The sequence below is a fragment of the Jaculus jaculus genome, chromosome 3, assembly GCF_020740685.1.
Source record: "Jaculus jaculus isolate mJacJac1 chromosome 3, mJacJac1.mat.Y.cur, whole genome shotgun sequence".
Taxonomy (NCBI): domain Eukaryota; kingdom Metazoa; phylum Chordata; class Mammalia; order Rodentia; family Dipodidae; genus Jaculus; species Jaculus jaculus.
This window is the reverse complement of record NC_059104.1, coordinates 115,087,148-115,104,472: the sequence shown is the minus strand read 5'-3', so window position 1 is coordinate 115,104,472 and position 17,325 is coordinate 115,087,148. Positions and strand designations below refer to the sequence as shown.

At 37.7% G+C, this 17,325-nt stretch overlaps 1 protein-coding gene across 1 annotated transcript in view; it reads right to left on the bottom strand.

Moving 5' to 3' along the window:
* The window catches only part of Angptl5 (angiopoietin like 5), a 28,061-nt gene extending 13,253 nt beyond the window's left edge, over positions 1 to 14,808 (bottom strand). The window contains exons 1-4 of the mRNA XM_045144802.1: positions 14,713 to 14,808; positions 10,741 to 10,885; positions 9,937 to 10,040; positions 9,004 to 9,097 (exon numbers count right to left, since the gene is read on the bottom strand). Coding sequence (XP_045000737.1) covers positions 9,004 to 9,097; positions 9,937 to 10,040; positions 10,741 to 10,885; positions 14,713 to 14,808 — 439 coding nt within the window. The remainder of the gene's footprint in view (positions 1 to 9,003; positions 9,098 to 9,936; positions 10,041 to 10,740; positions 10,886 to 14,712) is intronic.
* Between the last annotated feature and the right edge of the window lie 2,517 nt (positions 14,809 to 17,325).

Here is a 17,325-nt window from a genome sequence, read left to right as displayed (position 1 = left end):
TATATAACATCAAACCAATTGATACAGCTAAGAATACCCAGCTAGCTAGAAAATCCAAGCATTAACTTAATCCAACATGCAAAAATATATACATTATAACACAAGAAACACTAAAAAGCAAGATGATATAAATCCACCTAAAAGTATTAATGCATCAGAAATGACCTCCAGTGAGAACGAGTTAGAGGAAATGCCTGAGAAAGATTTCAAAAGAATGATTGTAAATATGTTCAAGGAAGTCAGAGATCAAATCAAAGGAGTCAAAGAGGAACTTAAAGTGGAAATCAAAGGAGATGCAGGACACCAATTTCATGAAATAAAGAAGGCAATACAAGACATAAATAAGGAAATAGAAATAATAAAGAAAAACCAGTCAGAATTACTAGCAATGAAGAACACAGTTAATGAAAGAAAAAACTCTGTAGAAAATCTCACCAGTAAAATGGATGAAGGAGAGGACAGAATATCTAAGCTAGAAGACCAGGTGGCAGATCTAATACAGTCCAACAAAGAGAAAGACAAACTTATAGAAAAGTATAAGTGGGAATTTCAAGATATTTGGGACACTATGAAAAGATCAAATATTAGAATTCAGGGCATAGTAGAAGGAGAAGAAGTCCACTCCAAAGGCATAGTAGATGTCTTCAACAAAACCATAGAAGAAAATTTCCCCCAAATTGGGAAAGAGGTGCCAATACAGATACAGGAAGCCTTTAGAACCCCAGCCAGACAAAACATGGGAAGAACCTCTCCTCGACATATTTTAATCAAACTTCCAAATACACACACCAAAGAAAAAATATTGAAAGCAGTTAGAGAGAAAAATCAAGTTACCTACAAAAGTAAGCCCATCAGAATTACAGCAGATTATTCAACACAAACTTTTAAAGCCAGAAGGGCTTAGAGTGATATATTCCAAGTTCTGAAAGGTAACAACTGTCAACCAAGGTTACTTTATCCTGCAAAGTTATCCATTCAAATAGATGGAGAAATAAGGACATTCCATGACAAAAGCAGGTTAAAGGAGTATTTGAAGACAAAACCAGCTCTACAGAAAATACTTGATAGAATCCTCCATGCTGAAGAAAAGGAAAAGCACACATATAAGGAACCTAGAAAAAACAAGCAATACTCAAATACTTGTTAAAAGAGCACAGGTAGAACCGGAACCACAAAAAAAAAAAAAGGCAAATATAAATACACACCTTTCAATAATATCTCCTAATATCAACGGCCTCAATGCCCCAACAAAAAGACATAGGTTTGCAGACTGGGTTAAAAAGCAGGATCCTACAATTTGTTGTATCCAAGAAACTCACCTTTCTACAAAGGATAGACATTATCTTAGGGTGAAATGTTGGAAGATGGTGTTTCAAGCAAATGAGCCTAGAAAAAAAGCAGGGGTTGCTATCCTAATATCTTGACAAGGTAGACTTCAGTCCAACGTTAGTCAAGAAAGATAAGGAAGGTCACTTTATATATATATATATATATATATATATATATATATATATATATATATACTCCAACAGGAGGACATTACAATCCTAAACATATATGCACATAACATGAGGGCTCCCAAATTTATCAAACAAACACTATTAGAACTAAGGTCACAGATAACACCAAACACAGTGGTAGTGGGTGACTTTAACACCCCACTCTCACCAATTGACAGATCGTCCCAGGAAAAAATAAACAGAGAGGCATCTGGACTAAATGAGGTCATAGAAGGAATGTACTTAACAGATATATACAGGACATTTCATCCAAAGGCTGCAGAATATACATTCTTTTCAGCAGCACATGGAACATTCTCTAAAATAGACCATATATTAGGACACAAAGCAAATCTTAACAAATTCAGGAAAATTGAAATAATTCCATGCATTCTATCTGACCACAATGGAATTAAACTACAAATCAGTAGCAAGAAAGGCTATAGAGCATACACAAAATCATGGAAACTAAACAATACAATACTAAATGATGAATGGGTCAATGAAGAAATCAAAAAGGAAATCAAAAACTTTATAGAGTCAAATGACAATGAAAACACAACATACCAAAATCTCTGGGACACAATGAAGGCAGTTCAAAGAGGTAAATTTATAGCCTTAAGTGCCTATATTAAGAAATTAGAAAGGTCACAAGTAAACGACCTAATGCTTCGCCTTAAAGCCTTGGAAAAAGAAGAACAAGGCAAACCAAAAGTCAGTAGACGGGAAGAAATAATAAAGATTAGGGCAGAAATTAATGAGATAGAAACAAAAAGAACAATCCAAAGAATTAATGAAACAAAGAGTTGGTTCTTTGAAAGGATAAACAAGATTGATAAACCCTTAGCAAATCTGACCAAAAGAAAGAGAGAAGAGACACAAATTAATAAAATCAGAGATGAACAAGGTAACATCACAACAGATTCCAGAGAAATTCAAAAAATCATCGGGACATACTATAAAAGCATATACTCCACAAAGTATGAAAATCTGAAAGAAATGGATGATTTCCTTGATCTATATGACCTACCTAAATTAAATCAAAATGAGATTAATCACTTAAATAGACCTATAACAAACATGGAGATCCGAACAGTTATCAATAATCTCCCAACTAAAAAAAGCCCAGGCCCGGATGGATTCACTGCTGAATTTTACCAGACTTTTAAGGAAGAGCTAACACCATTGCTTCTTAAGCTTTTCCAGGAAATAGAAAAAGAAGGAATTCTACCAAACTCCTTCTATGAGGCCAGCATCACCCTGATACCAAAACCAGGCAAAGATAGAACAAAAAAAGAAAATTACAGACCAATCTCCCTCATGAACATAGATGCAAAAATTCTCAACAAAATATTGGCAAACAGAATACAAGAGTATATCAAAAAGTTCATTCACCCTGACCAAGTAGGCTTTATCCCAGAGATGCAGGGATGGTTCAACATACGCAAATCTATAAATGTAATACATTACATAAACGGGTTGAAGGACAAAAATCACATGATCATCTCATTAGACGCAGAGAAAGCATTTGACAAAATCCAACATCCCTTCATGATAAAAGTCCTACAGAGGCTGGGAATAGAAGGAACATATCTCAATATATAAAGGCTATTTATGACAAGCCTACAGCCAACATATTACTAAATGGGGAAAAATTGGAAGCTTTTCCACTAAAATCAGGAACAAGACAAGGGTGTCCACTGTCCCCACTTTTATTTAATATAGTTTTGGAAGTCTTAGCCATAGCAATAAGGCAAGAGACACACATAAAAGGGATACAAATTGGAAAGGAAGAGCTCAAGTTATCATTATTTGCAGATGACATGATTCTATACATAAAGGACCCTAAAGACTCTACTAGCAAGCTGGTAGAGCTGATCAAAACCTACAGCAATGTAGCAGGATACAAAATAAATACACAGAAATCAGTAGCCTTCATATATGCTAACAACAAACACACAGAGGATGAAATCAGAGAATCACTCCCATTCACAATTGCATCAAAAAAAAATAAAGTACCTTGGAATAAACCTAACCAAGGAAGTAAAGAATCTCTAAAATGAGAACTTTAAAACACTCAAGCGAGAAATTGCAGAAGACACTAGAAAGTGGAGAAACATCCCTTGTTCCTGGATTGGAAGAATCAATATTGTGAAAATGGCAATCTTACCTAAAGCAATCTACACATTTAATGCAATCCCTATCAAAATTCCAAAGGCTTTCTTCATGGAAATAGAAAAAACAATCCAAAAATTCATTTGGAATCACAAAAAACCTCGAATATCTAAAACAATACTGAGCAACAAAAAAAGAGGCTGGTGGTATCACCATACCTGATTTTAACCTATACTACAGAGCCATAGTAACAAAAACAGCATGGTACTGGCACAAAAACAGACATGTAGATCAGTGGAACAGAATAGAGGACCCAGATGTAAGCTCAAGTAGCTATAGCTACCTGATATTCGATAAAAATGCCAAAAATACTCATTGGAGAAGAGACAGCCTCTTCAGCAAATGGTTTTGGGAAAATTGGATATATATCTGCAGAAGGATGAAAATAGATTCTTCTCGCTCGCCATGCACAAGAATTAAGTCCAAATGGATTAAAGACCTTAACATCAGACCAGAAACTCTGAAACTGCTAGAGGAAAAAGTAGGGGAAACCCTTCAACATATTGGTCTTGGCAAAAACTTTCTGAATACAACCACAACTGCTCAGGCAATAAAACCACAGATTAACCACTGGGACCTAATGAAAAAACAAAGATTTTGCACCGCAAAGGACACAGTGAAAAAAGCAAAGAGGCAACCTACAGAATGGGAAAAAATCTTCGCCAGCTATATATCTGATAGAGGATTAATATCTAGGATATACAAAGAACTCAAAAAGTTAAATAATAAGGAATCAAACAAGCCAATCAAAAAATGGGCTATGGATCTAAATAGAGAGTTCTCAAAGGAAGAAATACAAATGGCATATAAGCATCTAAAAATATGTTCTACGTCACTAGTCATCAGGGAAATGCAGATTAAAACTACATTGAGATTCCATCTCACTCCTGTCAAATTGGCCACCATCATGAAAACAAATGATCATAAATGTTGGTGGGGATGTGGAAAAAAAGGAACCCTTCTGCACTGCTGGTGGGAATGCAATCTGGTCCAGCCATTGTGGAAATCAGTGTGGAGGTTCCTAAAACAGCTAGAGATTGATCTACCATATGACCCAGCTATAGCACTCCTAGGCATATATCCAAAGGACTCATCTCATTTCCTTAGAAGTACGTGCTCAACCATGTTTATTGCTGCTCAATTTATAATAGCTGGGAAATGGAACCAGCCTAGATGTCCCTCAACAGATGAATGGATAATGAAGATGTGGCACATTTATACAATGGAGTTCTACTCAGCAGTAAAGAAAAATGAAGTTATGAAATTTGCAGAAAAATGTGGAAAGTATTATACTAAGTGAGGTAACCCAGGCCCAGAAAGCCAAGCGCCACATGTTCTCTCTCATATGTGGATCCTAGCTACAGATGATTGGGGTTCTGCGTGAGAATGAAAATACTTAGTAGCAGAGGCCAGTAAGTTAAAAAGGAGACATAAAGGGAAGAGAAAGGAAGGGAGGAGGGTACTTAAAAGGTTGATATTGTATATATGTAAGTACAATGATTGTGATGGGGATGTAATATGATGGAGAATGGAATTTCAAAGCGGAAAGCATGGGGGGTGGGGAGGGAGGGAATTACCATGGGATTTTTTTAATAATTATGGAAAATGCTAATAAAAACATTAAAAAAATGAAAAGAAAAAAAAAGAATTTTGGGGGCTGGAGAGATGGCTTAGTGGTTAAGCACTTGCCTGTGAAGCCTAAGGACCCTGCCCCAGGAGACAGGCAAGCCAGATGCACAAAGGGGTGCATGTGTCTGGAGTTCCCTTGCAGTGGCTGGAGGCCCTGGTATACCTATTCTCTCTCTCAAATAAATAAATAAAAATAAAAATAAAAGAATTTGTGCTTCCACAGACCTTCGCCAATAGCATCACTGTTAGCAACTAGTGTTCTATGCTGGGATCAGTGCTTACTTAATATATTTTATAATCAGGCATTCTCTTTTCCAAGGAATCCAGGTTAATCTTACAGGACACAATGTATAAAAGAATGAGTGGGGAGGAAATAATGCAAAGGAATAAGTAGGTTAACTTCAACACACATCCTGATTGCCACATTCCAAACTGAAGATGCTGAGATTCTTAAAATCACTAATGCCAATAACCACAAGAAAGAAGGATGAATCACTTGCTTCAACAAGAAATCAAGCTTGGGGATAGTGCTTGCTCTGTTTACAGGAGTTACAGCTATACCTCCCCCACCGCATATTCAGTGTCCCAGGAGACTGTATGTGGCTATGGAAGTTCCAAGGGATATTACATTTCACCTAGAGATAGTCTATTATATCTTCTATAAGTGTGATAAACTAAAATCAATCTCAGCCAACTTGACCTGGTGGTCAAGCTATAACCCCAACTACTAGGGAGGCTGGTACACAAAGATCACAAGGTCAAAAACTGCTTATATTACCCTCTGAGTTCAAGGCCAGCCTGGGCTACTTAGTGAGACCTGTCTTAAAATAAAAGTTAAGGGCTTGAGAGATGGCTCAATGGCTAAGGCATTTACCTGCAAAGCTAAAGGTTCAATTCCCCAGGACCCACATAAACCAGATGTCCAAGGTGGCACATGTGTCTGGAGTTCATTTGCAGTGGCTGGAGGCCCTGGTGAGCCCATTCTCTCTGTGTGTGTGTCTCTCTCCCTCTCTCTCTCTCTCTCTCTCTCTCCCACTCCCTCTCCGTCTCCCTCTCCATCTCCCTCTCTCTCTCTCTCTCTCTCTGCCCCCCCTCTCTTATCTATGACTAAAATACTTTAAAAAGTTTAAAAGGGGGCTGTTTGGCTAGAAAGATTGCTCAGCAGTTAAAGGCACTTGCTTGCAAAGTCTGCTGTTCTGGATTCAATTCCCCAGTACTCACATAAAGCCCAATCCACAAAGTCAGAAAGATAAATTTTAAAAAGAGGTCTGGGGATATACCTCACTGACAGAGCTTATATGTATGAGGTTCTGTGTTCAACCCTCAGAACCATTTTTTAAAAATTCAACTTTTAGATCATCAGTTATTCAGATAACTGACTTAGCATTTTTTGTGCTGTTGACTAATCACTCAAGGTCTTAGCATATTTGTGGTGGTTTTATTCAGGTGCACCCCATAATCTTAGGTGTTCTGAATGCTAGGTCCCCAGCTGATAAAGACTTGGGAATTAATGCCTCCTGGCGGCAGTGTATTGTTGGGGGCAGGCTTTTGTATATTACAGCCAGTTTCCCCTTCTCAGTGTTTGGCACACTCTCCTGTTGCTAAGGTCCATCTTAAGTTGGCCAGGGGTGATGTCCACCCTCTGCTCATGACATCATTTTCCCCTGCCATCATGGAGATTCCCTTTGAGTATGTAAGCCAAAATAACCCCTTTTTGTCCAAAAGCTGCTCTTGTTCAAGTGATTTCTACCAGCAATGTGAACCTGACTGTGACAATATTCAGGTTCACAGCAGATTACTCATCACAAACTTTAAAAGCCAATTTAACCTATGCTGACTTCACTCTCTGTGGGAGAACCTATTTTTCTTTTTCAGAAGGTAGTGAGACCCAAGAAGGTAAACCATCCCTTACATCTCAGCCAAGGCTCAGACAAAGCCACAGAGCAACAGGGAAGAGGAGCAAGAGTGCTGTTTCCATGGTGAGCCTGACAGTCAGTGCCAGGGTGAAGGAGACAGACACTGAGGATACACATCATCTACCAAAGCAGAAATCCGGAGGCTCCTAAGAGCTTATCACTAAAGCAGATTTAAAACATACCACCATGGCTCAGGGAATTTTGCAGAAGAGAGGGTAGAAAGAGTGTAAGAGTCACAAGTTGAAACATCATGCCCAGAGGCACTGCCTCCCCCCAAATAAATGACTGCTGTTCCCACAAGGCATAACCCACAACCCCATGGGGAATGCCTGAAACTCCACTGACCAGGGCCTCCTGAGGAATGGGGGCAGTGAGGAGAGAAAAGATGGTACCAACACATGATGTATCCATATAAAGTATGTTCTTAATAAAAATAATAAATACAAAATAAAGAAAAAAGGGCATAGTGAGCTGAGCACCAGCATTCATTTCTTTCTTTTTCCTGACTGTAACACAATGTGACCAGAAGTCTCACATTCTTAGCACCTATAATAAAACCTTCCTTCTCTAAGTTTGTTTTTGGGGGAAGGGGGAAGGTGTTTGGTCACAGCAATAAGAAAGGACAGAAACAGTCTGCTGATAAAGAAATTGGTATCAAGGAAGCAACAGCTCAAAAACATCAGGCCAGGGCTAAAGAGATGGCTTAGCAGTTAAGGCACTTGCCTATAAAGCCTAAGGACCCAAGTTCAGTTCCCCAGAATATACATGTAAGCCACATGCAAAAGGTGGTGCATGTGTCTTGATTTTGTTTGCAGTGCCCATTCATTCTACCCCCCAATGCCCACACCAGTTTCCCTCTTTCTCCCTCAAACAAATAAAATATTTTTTTAAAAAAATAAGGCCAGCTGGGCATAGTGGCACATGCTTTTAATCCCAGCACTTGGGAGGCAGAGGTTTGAGGATCGCCATGAGTTCAAGGCCACCCTGAGAATACAGACAGTGAATTCCAGGTCAGCCTGGGCTAGATGAGACCTTATCTCATAAAACAAAAAAAAAAAAAAAATCAGGCCAGTCTGACATTAGAGTTCATGCTATTAACTACCAAATTACACTACCTACTGACAGAAAATTGTGGAAAGTAAATGAGGCAATTAAGTAACTGAAAAAATAGTATTGCCTTTCTTAGCTAGAGCAAGAAGTTTCTCAAGTAGAGTTAATTCCCTCCCCCTTCTAAGAAAAAGCTAAAGATCACATACTTATCCCTCAATAATATTTATTTGCTTATAACATTTTGGTATATTTGTAAGGATTTTAGGACATTTCTTTTAGAAGTCTGAACATGTGGGATTAATATGTTATGTTTTAGTTAAAATTTTTTATTAACTTTCTATATATTTCTGTCTTAAGTCACTTTTTCTTTTCAAATTTTATATTCATTTGAAACATGTCAAAAACATTTTTCACAGGTGGGAGGAACTCTAAAACTTTCTTCTGTCTGAAAAGTAATTATCAATAAAATGCCAAAGGGTGGAGAGTCCAGGATAAAGGAACTTAAAACTATTTTTTTTTTCACCAGATTCAAAATATCTTTTTACAGCTGTGGTTTTCAAATGGTTGGAAAAGTTTCCCAGTTTAGGAAAGTACACATTGTACTTTGTGCAACTGGCATGTATTAGCTCTCCTGTCTGTTAGAAAACAGTGAGCTGTGTTTTTTAAACAAAACTTTTAAATGCACCACGTTGTCCAGGAAACATGCAAGCAAGGCTGAAATACCATGCGCTCACCATGTGATTGAACTGGTCTGTGAGGAAAAGGGTCCAGCTGTTTTCTCAAAACTTCTGTAGTCAAAAGGAGAACTCGATTTGTAAGCTCGTTAACCTAAACAACATGTACATACTCAGGCACATTTAAGGAAATTGGACAAACCTTCTTTAGCTAAATTATACAAGTGTTGCCCTAAACTTTTCAGACCCAACTTTGAAAGACATAATGATGTCCCCATTTCTAGGTGGAATTATTACTGTTTTAACAAAGCAATAGAGGCATGGATAAACTAACAGCCATTATGCTCAATGGTGTCTACTTTGAGGACTAATTCTCTTTCCCGTCTGCATTTAACTGCTCTTGCAGATAGATCTGTTCCTACTGTGCTAGAGCCATGGTTACAATTTCTTATTGCCTCCCACTGCTCTTCCTCAAATCATCCTCCACACCACCAGCCCTCAACTGGACTATGTTGTTTCTTTGCTCAAACTGCTCAATGGCCCCTAATTATTTCTTTAGTCAGATTTCCTTACACCCAACGTCATCAGCTCCCCCATTCTAGCACCAAGTCATAAGTGTCCCCCCCACAGAAAGATATCCTACCCTTCTTACCCAAACTTTGATTTTTAAGGTCTTATGACTCAGTTCACAGGCTCTCCTCTCTGAGACGCTTCCTGTGTCATAGATTTCTCTTGAATGTCATTCTAATAGTATCTACCTTATATTTTTCAATATTTTTGGGGGGTGGGCTCTACTAAGCTTTATGCTGCTTGAACAAAAGCCCATTGTTTTCATTAGTTTGAGTTTGGTTGAGGCTTGTTATGGTGCTTCACACATAATGGGCACTAAGTAGATGTCTAAACATGAATGCATAGGAAATAAAACTATTATACTCTCAGACACATCTAAGCCTGAGTGCACATGCAAGAAGAACACTGCCGAATAATCCATACCTGATGAGATAAATAATCCAGAGATGCTTGTTGCTCTTCCATTATATTTCTCAATAGTTTTTTGGTACTTTGTGTATAAGAAACGATTGAATTTTGCAGGTTTCCTTTAATCATAATAAAAATATTCATAGAAAAATTCATTACTTATTTTAAAAAAGGTTAAAACAGTGCAAAGAATTTTTCCTTAAGGCATTTGAAATCATGTTGCCATATGATGTCCTCTTAAGAGATGTTTTCTAATCTTTATTTCTTACACCAAAGACATTCTCATCAATACAATCATTATATCAGATAATATAAATTGACTATGTCTGTTTCTCAGACCCTGAGAATGTTTTACCTAGTTTATCAACCTTCTTTTTTTTTTTTTTTTTTTTTTAATGTAGGTTCTCACTCTAGTCCAGAATTCACTATGTACTCTCAGGGTGGCCTCAAATTCACAGTGATCCTCCTACATCTGCCTCCCAAATGCTGGGATTAAAGGCGTGCACCATCATGCCTGGCTTAAGTTTTACCTATGATAGCAATGATGCCCTCTATAACTATAGGACCCACATATTGTTGCATGTATTACCTTTTAAGATATTATGTATATCTACTTTTCTTTTACCCTAGCAGTAGGATCACATTGGTAGTTTCTGATGGTTTAATTCTACCTCATCCAGCTTCATCTCTCAATGTTTCAAAAACTTAACTTATTTCTTCATTAATTTAACGTGTGCATATGAATGATCGTGCATGTGAGTGCAGGTGTGCAAATGCCATGGCTCACTGTGAAGGTCAGAGGAGAACTTGAATCCTTACTGCACATGAAATGCTTCTCTTCTCGATTACTTTTGGCTTTAGCGTCACATGATCCTTCACACTCTTCCTTATAAGCAGCATCCTTACTTTGGCTTTTATCTTTTGCACTAGACGCATCTTCCACATTGTTAATTACTGGAGAGTCCTTTTTTTTGAAAAACAGAAATAATAAGACTCTGTTGTAAGGATTAGGTCCCCCTTCCCTCCAACCCACAGGTATGTAGGTCAGCAGGGAGCCAGGAGGACCACGCCCAACAGCACCAGTCCCTGTCCCCAGTGGCAGTAAATACCCAGGTGACCCAAACCTTATCAAAATGACAAGGAGAAGAGAAAGCCTCACACCCACCAGAGCTCAGGGAGCTTTGCAGAGGAAGTGTCTGAATGAATATGAGTGCTGATCTCACTACCAGCCAGAGCCTTCTCTATGAAGATGGCTCATCAAAAGAGGGGATTCAGTGGAGGGAAAAAGGAAGAATGGTGGGAGGGGATTGCCATCATGATATTTTTGTCTGTATATTTTGAGGTTGTCAATAAAATAAAAAACTTTTTGGTTTGGTTTTTTGGTTTAGTTTGGTTTGGTTTAGTTTTTTGAGGTAGAATCTCACTCTAGCCCAGGCTGACCTGGAATTCACCATGTAGTATCAGGCTAGCCTCAAACTAACAGCAATCCTCCTATTTTGGCCTCTGTAGTGCTAAGGTTAAAGGCATATGCTGCCACAACCTGCTTAAGAGCTTTTTTATAAATTCATCAGGATGGGAGATCAGGCTTAGTGGTTAGGGCACTTGCCTGCAAAGCCAAAGAACCCGTTTTACTCCCCAGAACCCAGCCAGATGCACAAGGTGGAGCATGCATCTGGAGTTCAAAGTGGCTAGAGGCCCTGGTATGCCTATTCTATCTATCTGCCTGCCTCTCTCAATTTCTCTCTCTCTCTCTCTCATAAATAAATAAAAATAAAATATTTTTAAATTAAGTTTCTAAAACAAAAACTCATTAAAGAAGAAATTAAAAGGATGTAGAGAGCTCAAAATTAAAGGTGATTTCTGTCATGCTCTCCAAGGCTCAGAGAACATTGCAGAAGGTGGGGGAAGGAGGGGTGTGGAACATAAGAGCCAATAAGTGCAAAAACATACTTTGGGATACTGTCCTCCACATGAACCGACTAGTATTCATGACCCCACAAAGGTTGCCAATGCCCCCACAAGATCTGTTCTGTTCTGAGCCCATCAGCATTTTTTAAATTTAATTTATTTTATTTTTTATTTTGAGTGAAACAGAGAGATGTACATGCCAGGGCTTTCAACCACTATGAACAAACTCCAGACACATGCGCCCCTTTGTGAGCATATACGACATTGCATCACTTGCATCACTGTGTGTCTGAGTACATGTGACCTGGAGATTTGAACATGAATTCTTAGGCTTCGCAGGCAAGCACCTTAACCACTTAGCAATCTCTCCAGCCCACCATCAGCATTTTAACATAGAGGATGGATGAGGACCTAAGGGATGAAACAACGAAACAAAGGAAGGACTACCTAAGAAGAGGAGAGTCTTGTTGGAGATGGGGTGGGCAAGAGAGAGGGGACAAAAGAGGATAGGGGATGGGAACATGATCAAATTACAATATGTTCATATGTTAAAGTTCTCAATTAAAAAAATATATGTTCTAAGGTGCCAGGCATGGCAATGCATGCCTTTATTCCCAGCACTTGGAAGGCAGAGGTAGAAGGATCACTGTAAATTCCAGGCCAGCCTGGGACTATGGAGTGAATTCCAGGTGAGCCTGGGCTAGAGTGAGACCCTCTCTCAAAACAACAACAACATATATGTATGTATGTATTTGGACATATTTACATATATATATATATGTATAGATAGATAGATATAGTTCTAGGACCTAATATATAATAAATTACAAGACCATTAAAAAAGATTGTAATCAGGGTATACAGTGAAGATGATCAATTAAAAAATACAATGAACTGATTAATTTAAAGTTCCACATATAAACCTTATGGGTAAGTTTTGGATATGTATAATAAACATGTGATGATTCAATACTTGCCTTTCTTCTCAAATTCCAAATGAATTTATTTAGTATTTATTTATATTCCTATGACTCTATGAATTTGCCTTTTGGCATTTGCAAATTTATATATATATAAATATATATATATATATATGATATATATATATCATATATATATATATATATGATACAGCACTGAATCACTTATCTTCCAAGAATCCTGCAATTGAAATTCCCTCCTAGAATGTGAAGAAGGACTAAGAAAATTTCCTCCTGATATCCTCTTCTCTTGGCAAATTATACTTTCAGCTACCACTTATTAGAAAGTGTAGGAAGAACCTGTAGGAAACCTGTTGCTTTTGTATAAAGTATTTAAAATTTTGAAAGGTTAAGTTTTCATAGATTGGAAAGTTATCCGTAATAAAATCTAAAGTGTAGAATTTTGTTTTGCAAAGCCATTAGAAGGACAAAAACCAATTTCAAAGATAAAATTTTATTGGTAAAACATAGGTTTCTTCTATATCAAAACATTCTTTGAGCCTGGGTGTGGTGGCACACGCCTTTAATCCCAGCACTCGGGAGGCAGTGGTAGGAGGATCGCCGAGAGTTCTAGGCCACCCTGAGACTACATAGTGAATTCCAGGTCAGCCTGGACCAGAGTGACACCGTCCCTCAGGAAAAAAAAAAAAAAAAACATTCTTTGAGGGGCAAGGAGATGAGTCAGTAAGGACACTTGCTGCACTAGCAGTAAGAGGTGAATTTAGATTCCCAGCACCTACATAGTAAACTAACTTCTGGCTATGTGTACCTGTACCCCTAGTACCAAGGGCACAGAGACAGAACAAATGGGGCTCACTGGTGAGCCAGCCTAGATGAAAAACGGGTGGCCCCAGGTTCAGTGACAGGCCCTGTCTCAAGGATATAAGGCAGAAGAGTAAGAGAGGAGGACATACAATGTCCTCTAGCCATCCCACACCTCTGCATTGTGCTCACATTATAAGCACCTGTACATGCAACATGCATACAACACTCATGCATATACCACAAACATATACCAAAATAATAGTCTTTGGTAGAAGTTATGTATATTTAGTATTTCAAGATGAGAACAATAACAAATTCTGCCTTGTTTAACCTAAATATTGAGAGACTAACATAGAACTGACCATGTTATGAAGATATTTGCCCCTAAAAAAAATACTTATATTTTGTTACACAGATTTGTTTTGTGCTTCTTGTTCTTTCTCTCTACTTCTATCATAATGGGAATATTTATTATTTAAAGAAAATGAGGTTATTTGTATCCTCTTTTCAATAAAGATCTTAAATTTTAGGAAGCATTTTAAGGAATTAATATTGCTGTGGCTATCTTACAATTTTTCTTGTTTAAACCACACAACGTTAGGATTTGAATTTGATACAATGGTAAATACATTTTGTAACATTTAAGATTATAAACCAACATTTTAAACATGTGGGGATCCAAATCCCCAGCTACTCATAGCAATGCATATGTCATACTAGCTATCATTCTGATATTGTTTTGGATGACATTTTCTCATTTCCTAAGTAGCCACTGATAGGATTACATGTGAAATGCAAAAGTTTGTAGAATAGCTTTCTTTTAAAATGATTTTTATTATGCATCAGCCATTTCGTTATCAAAGTTAATAGGAAAGTCATGAATTGTTTTTTTACCTAGACCTAAAGTTTATTTAAGTGGCTTTGATGGCAAATTTGTTAAAAAGTCAGCCCTAAGTTTTTTTAATTAAAAAAAGGTAATATAAAAAATAGTAAAATAAGAACTCTCAATATATTTTAAATAAGCATTTAATTATTCCATATATTTCACTTTGTCACATAATCTATGTTTTCAGGTTTCTAATATACTTTGAAAGATAGTAAGGCTTCCTAGATAAAATAATATTGCTAAAATTCTTACCGTAGAATGATGTACACAGTTATTTTGTGCAGCTTCTCCACAAATAAAAATACATACATTTAAGAACAAGAATGAAACTTGGGATAGATACATCATATTTTCTTGGAGAAATGAAAAAAATCTTCTTCAAATATCAGTCAGCCTTCTGTGGAAAGAACTACAGTGCATGGAGTCTTCAGTTAAAAATTTCTGGATGGAGCACAACAAAAATAGATTCCAATACCTACTAGTTTCCAGGCCCTCATCTGAAACAAAACACCCTTCATGTGAAAAACAAGGTAGCCTCTAAAGATGCTCACATTTTAACTGACACAAATCCTTTTTATTTCTTAATACCTGCATTATAAAACCATGTTTTTGCTGTGTAGGTAATAGATCAATAATAGATAGATAGATAGATAGATAGATAGATAGATAGATAGATAGATAGGTAGATAGATGATCTAGGTGTGGTAGTGCATGCCTTTAACCCTAGAACTTGGAAGGAAGAGGTAGGTGGATCACTGTGAGTTTGAAGGCAGCCTGGGACTACAGAGTGAGACCCAACCTAGGGGGAAAAAATTGTGTGTGGGGGGGTGTAAGTATGAATGACTGATGAAGTGGTAAAAAATATTACCTTGGAAATATTTCCAAGTGCCAAGCAGAGATTTGTTCAGTGTAGACACCCAAAGTAGATAATTAGACTCAGCATTTTTTAAAATAGATGCAATCATTAATGGTCATATTAGCCATACCAATACCTAATTTCGATAAATCTAATTGATCTATATGTTTTACAGCTATATTATTGAAACTTCAAAATTAAGAAAAACAGAAATATTGCTATTAAAATGACCACTTTCTGAAAGTTAATACAGCAATGTCTTGGTCTAAGCCTTCATTCTTCTTTTACAGTGGCTCTCCTTTTCATTCTAGTAACATGCCTAAGACTTCATTAATTTTAAAATTACAAGGCAAAGCAAAATTTCCCTCAATCTGGCTTCTGATTCAAGATACTATCTTGGGGTCAAGAGGTAGCTTAGTGGTTAAGGCATTTGCCTGTGAAGCCTAAGGACCCAGGTTCAATTCCCCAGTGCCCACATAAACCAGATGCACATGGTGACACATGCATCTGGAGTTCATTTTCAGTGGCTAAAGGCCCTGATGTGCCCATTCTCTCTCTCTCTTCCTCTCTGCCTATTTCTCTCTCAACTAATAAATAAAAAGAAAATATTTTTTTAAAGATATTATCTTGCCCATCTTCTTTCTGAGTCTCAGAGCTGGAAGGCAAGGATTATGTTAACTTTGTGATGGTGGCACAGTGGCTCACATACAAAAGGCACACAAATATTTACTTAATAAAGAAATACCAGGCTAGAAAGATGGCTTAGCAGTTGAGGTGTTTGCTGACAAGGTCAAAGGACTCAGGTTTGATTCCCAAGCCAGATGTATGAAGGGGCTCAAGCATCTGGAGCTCATTTGCAGTGGATGGTGGCCCTAGCATGCTCATTCTTTCTCTATTTGCCCCTATCTCTCTTTCTCTTTCTATCTCTCTGTGGTGGTTTGATTCAGGTGTCCCCCATAAACTTAGGTGTTCTGAATGCTAGGTTCCCAGCTGATGGAGATTTGAGAATTAACGCCTCCTGGAGGAAGTGTATTGTTGGGGGCCGACTTATGGGTATTAAAGCCAGTTTCCCCTTGCCAGTGTTTGGCACACCCTCCTGTTGCTGTGGTCCACCTTCTGTTGGCCAGGGGGTGATGTCCACCCTCTGCTCATGCCATCGTTTTCCCCTGTCATCGTGAAGCTTCCCCTCGAGCCTGTAAGCCAAAATAAATCTCTTTTTCCCAGAAGCTGCTCTTGGGTGGGTGATTTCTACCAGCAATGCGAACCGGACTGCAACACTCTCTCTCATAAATAAATAAATTATTTAAAAAAATAAATGCCTTTAAGTAATTACCTCTTTCCTGACATCACTCCCTCACTACCTAACCCCAACATTATTACCTCTTATTTCCTAACACTACTTTCTCAGAGTTCTGCAAGGTAGCTAAGTGGTTGAGCATACAGACTGCCTGGTTTGTATCTTGATTTCACCATTCCTTTATTCTGAAACCTTTGGAAAGATTATATTACTGATGTTGCTATGGCTCAGTTACCTCTTTTGTAGAATAAGAATGGTATGGGTTAATTCTTCAGTACATGCAAACCCTTAGTACCATGTATGAAAAACAACTAGCCAGCAAATAGGAGAGATTGTCATTCTGCTTATCTTTCATGTAATTTCTATGCAGTTCTAACACCGTTGACAAAACTGATGACCTTAATAATCCATGTTAAATCTGGGTGTGGTGGCACATGCCTCTAATCCCAGCACTCCCAAGGCAGTGGTAGGAGGATCTCCAAGAGTTCAAGGCCACCCTGAGACTACAGAGTGAATTCCAGGTAAGCCTGAGCTAGAGGGTGACTGTACCTCAAAAAAAAAAAACAAAATAATAATAGCAATAATAAAAAATCAATTCTAAGAGATGAATACACACCTGTCATTTTAAATTTTTAGTTGAAATATTATGTAACTGAAATTAAGAAGACTGACCTATAGCATTTGAAATCTACCAGACAATATTCCTTGTTCT